General features: G+C 38.9%; 1 protein-coding gene across 1 annotated transcript; it reads right to left on the bottom strand.

Moving 5' to 3' along the window:
* Positions 1–1,337: 1,337 nt before the first annotated feature.
* On the bottom strand, positions 1,338–2,508 carry LOC110024971. Its single transcript, XM_020725185.1, has one exon. It carries the CDS (start codon positions 2,169–2,171, stop codon positions 1,707–1,709), a length of 465 nt encoding a protein of 154 aa, XP_020580844.1. The 5' UTR covers positions 2,172–2,508; the 3' UTR covers positions 1,338–1,706.
* Between the last annotated feature and the right edge of the window lie 468 nt (positions 2,509–2,976).

Raw genomic sequence — 2,976 nt, forward strand, 5'->3', positions numbered from 1 at the left:
TCGCTCGTGTTCGGCTCGTTTACACCCCTAGTCAGGGGCACCGTATTCTCCAAATGCCAGTCAAAAAGCTGCCAATGGGGCCCTTAGTAATAACTATATATAATTTTTCAAAACACACTCTTACGGTAACAAGAGAAATTATTAGATTTAAAGTAACGTTCCTTAAAAGAAAATAATAATTATTACTTGAAAATAAATGAGGATGTAATTTATATGTTTGTTGCATCTTAAAAAGATAAATCTTCTTTTGACTTTTAAAAATAGTAAAATAAAAAATAATCATTATAGCTTATTTGAAAGTTTTTTTAAAACATTTATTTTCGGCGCACTTAGTCCAAAAAGGACCACCAATTTGAAAAAGAAGATTTACATTCATAATACTTTAAAAATTAAAAACAGTATTTTTTTATATGATATAAAAGTTTGGGTGGAATATATATATATATGTTTGTGTGTGTGTAATATTCTAATTGAGTTAATATTTTATTATAATAATTAAATTTAAATATTGCTCATATTCTTAACATCCTGCAGTTATATCACGTTATCAAAACAAGTCGTCGTTCGTGAACAGCTCGTGTTCAGCTCGCCAAGCAAATGAGTCGAACTCGAACAAAATTTTTTAGCTTAATATATAAATGAGTAAAACTCTAATTGTAGTGCTTTTTAACAAGTTGAACATGAACGAACTCTGGGGTCGGTCAAACTTGGCTGCTCTACACCCCAAAATACCACCAAAACATACACACCACCACCGCATATATCACCACCACACCACCCGACATCATTACCACCATCACAAGTGAGGCGAGAATCATCTCAACCGAGACAAAGAGTTACCCATAGGCGTGTTTATTAAAATGTTGAGCGCCACACCATTTTTTCGAATCGCCACGTTTGCCATTTTCTCGCCACGCAGCAGCCAAAAAGCAGTGCCAAACACACCCTTATTAATAAATATAGCTAATTTTTCAAAAATACACTCTTATAATAAAATAGAGTGGTATTTCTGCACTTTATTGAAAGTTGGCATAACTTAATTTCAATCGCTTTCAATTTCTCACCTTAAAAACAAAAACAAAGACTATGATTCCTTCCGTAATTTGAAAAGGAATATTTACATACATTCCACTCAATTATTGTGTATCTACATGTTCAACACCTAAAGTTCAATTTTTACATGTATGCCATTCAAATATTCAATATTAAAACTGGTATTTTTTTTTTATGTGATATGAAAGATTTGGGTGGTATAAAAAGGTGATATTTTTTATAAGATATGCAAGATTTATGTGGGTTTATTTATAAAAAAAACAAAATTTAGTTTGTTATGTATGTAAATACACAAGAATTGGACATATGCATGGAAAAGGAAAAATACAGTGATCGAAAAGACTAACACCACACATGCACATTCTCTCCCAACTCAGGAAAATATTTGCATACATAACGTACGTCTACGTACGTCTGGAGGTTATTCAGAGGGTACAGGGGTTATATCCGCATTATAACCCCCGTAATCTACCTGTAACTTACCTACAGCTATCGGAACTATAGAAGCACAAAACTTATTTGTAGGTTACAGTTAGATTACAGAGATGTTACAGAGGGTATAACATGGATATAACCCCCCTATACCCATTGAATAACCTCCAGACGTACGCACCGCTGAGCACGTCTTAGGTATGATAATATTTTCCCCCAACTCAAGTGGCCCCCAATCGACTCGCCGGTCTAATTTTCCCCCGAGTTGGTCCGGCCCACGAACCAGGCCCAAACCCGGCCCGCAATCCAGTCGGCTGGCCCGTCCGGCGCGCGCGAACCGTATACGCCGCCGCGGCGACCAGAAGCCCAACACCAAGAACTCCGCAGGTCACGCCGCCAATCAACAGCAACATCCTCCGCATACGGTCGCCGCTCACCGGTTTCGCCGGCGACACCTTTCCGGCGACTCCCCAGACGGGATCCGTCGTATTCCTCCCCGTCGGCAGAGGCGCCGCCGGTCGATCCCCGAAGAACGCCGCCATCGCCGGCGACGGGTCCCCGGGATCGTTCTCGTTGGGTAGGCCGTGATTCGACGGCTGGATTTCGCCGGTGTCCGATTGAACGGCGGAGCAGACAGACAGCAGGCAGAGCGCCAGTTGGAGGGCTTGACCGCGATTGCGCGGCATTCTCTCTCGTTCTCTCTCTCTCACCCTCCTGATTTTCTTTTTGAAGTTGCGCGGAAGGAGAAGATTGAAATTGAATGGTGAGTTTGACCTAATTCGCCGCTTTCGGTGAAAAGAGAGAAAAGTTTGGGGTTCAGAACAAGAAATCGAGTGAAGATAATAAGATCAGCTAACCTGATCTATGGCGGCATCCTCGCCGGAAAAATCTATCTCTCTAAGGGAATTGAAAATTGGGAATCAGAGCGGAGGAGAGAGAGAGAGAGAGAGAGAGGGAGGGAGAAAGGGCTCCCCCAACAATCAGCATTCATTTCCCTTTCTTGTTGCGAGTATAAGAATCTTTTACTTAAGGGGCATAAATTAATAGAAGTTATTTATATAATTAATTATTTTTATGTTATATTTATGTTTTTTTTATGATATTTAAAAATATATTCTCACCTTTTTACTAAATTTACATATAAAACAACTTTATTTGGTTCCATACCACCCAATGTAATATGACAAAAGAGTTATTGTAAGTGCAATTAGCAATGGCAATGCATTATAATGGTCAATGAAGGTTGTTGCAATTTAAATTTCATAGAGTTGCCTCTTATATTTGGATTTTATTAGCTACAATGGTTTTATAGATCATGATATGATGAAATATTGGGGTGTTAATGAGCCGATTTCGAGCCAAACGGATAGATTTGAGTTCAGATCGAAATCAGCTCGTGGTTTATTAGATTTGATTTCGAGACAGTTCGACTCATAATTGAATCAAGTTGGATTCGGCTCAAAAGCGAAACAAGATGGTTCAATTATGTGT

Source organism: Phalaenopsis equestris, unplaced genomic scaffold (assembly GCF_001263595.1).
Source record: "Phalaenopsis equestris unplaced genomic scaffold, ASM126359v1 Scaffold000002, whole genome shotgun sequence".
NCBI lineage: Eukaryota > Viridiplantae > Streptophyta > Magnoliopsida > Asparagales > Orchidaceae > Phalaenopsis > Phalaenopsis equestris.

What these genes read in the sequence shown, in the direction of transcription:
- LOC110024971 (XM_020725185.1), bottom strand. Translation starts at nt 2,171, where the DNA reads ATGCCGCGCAATCGCGGTCAAGCCCTCCAACTGGCGCTCTGCCTGCTG.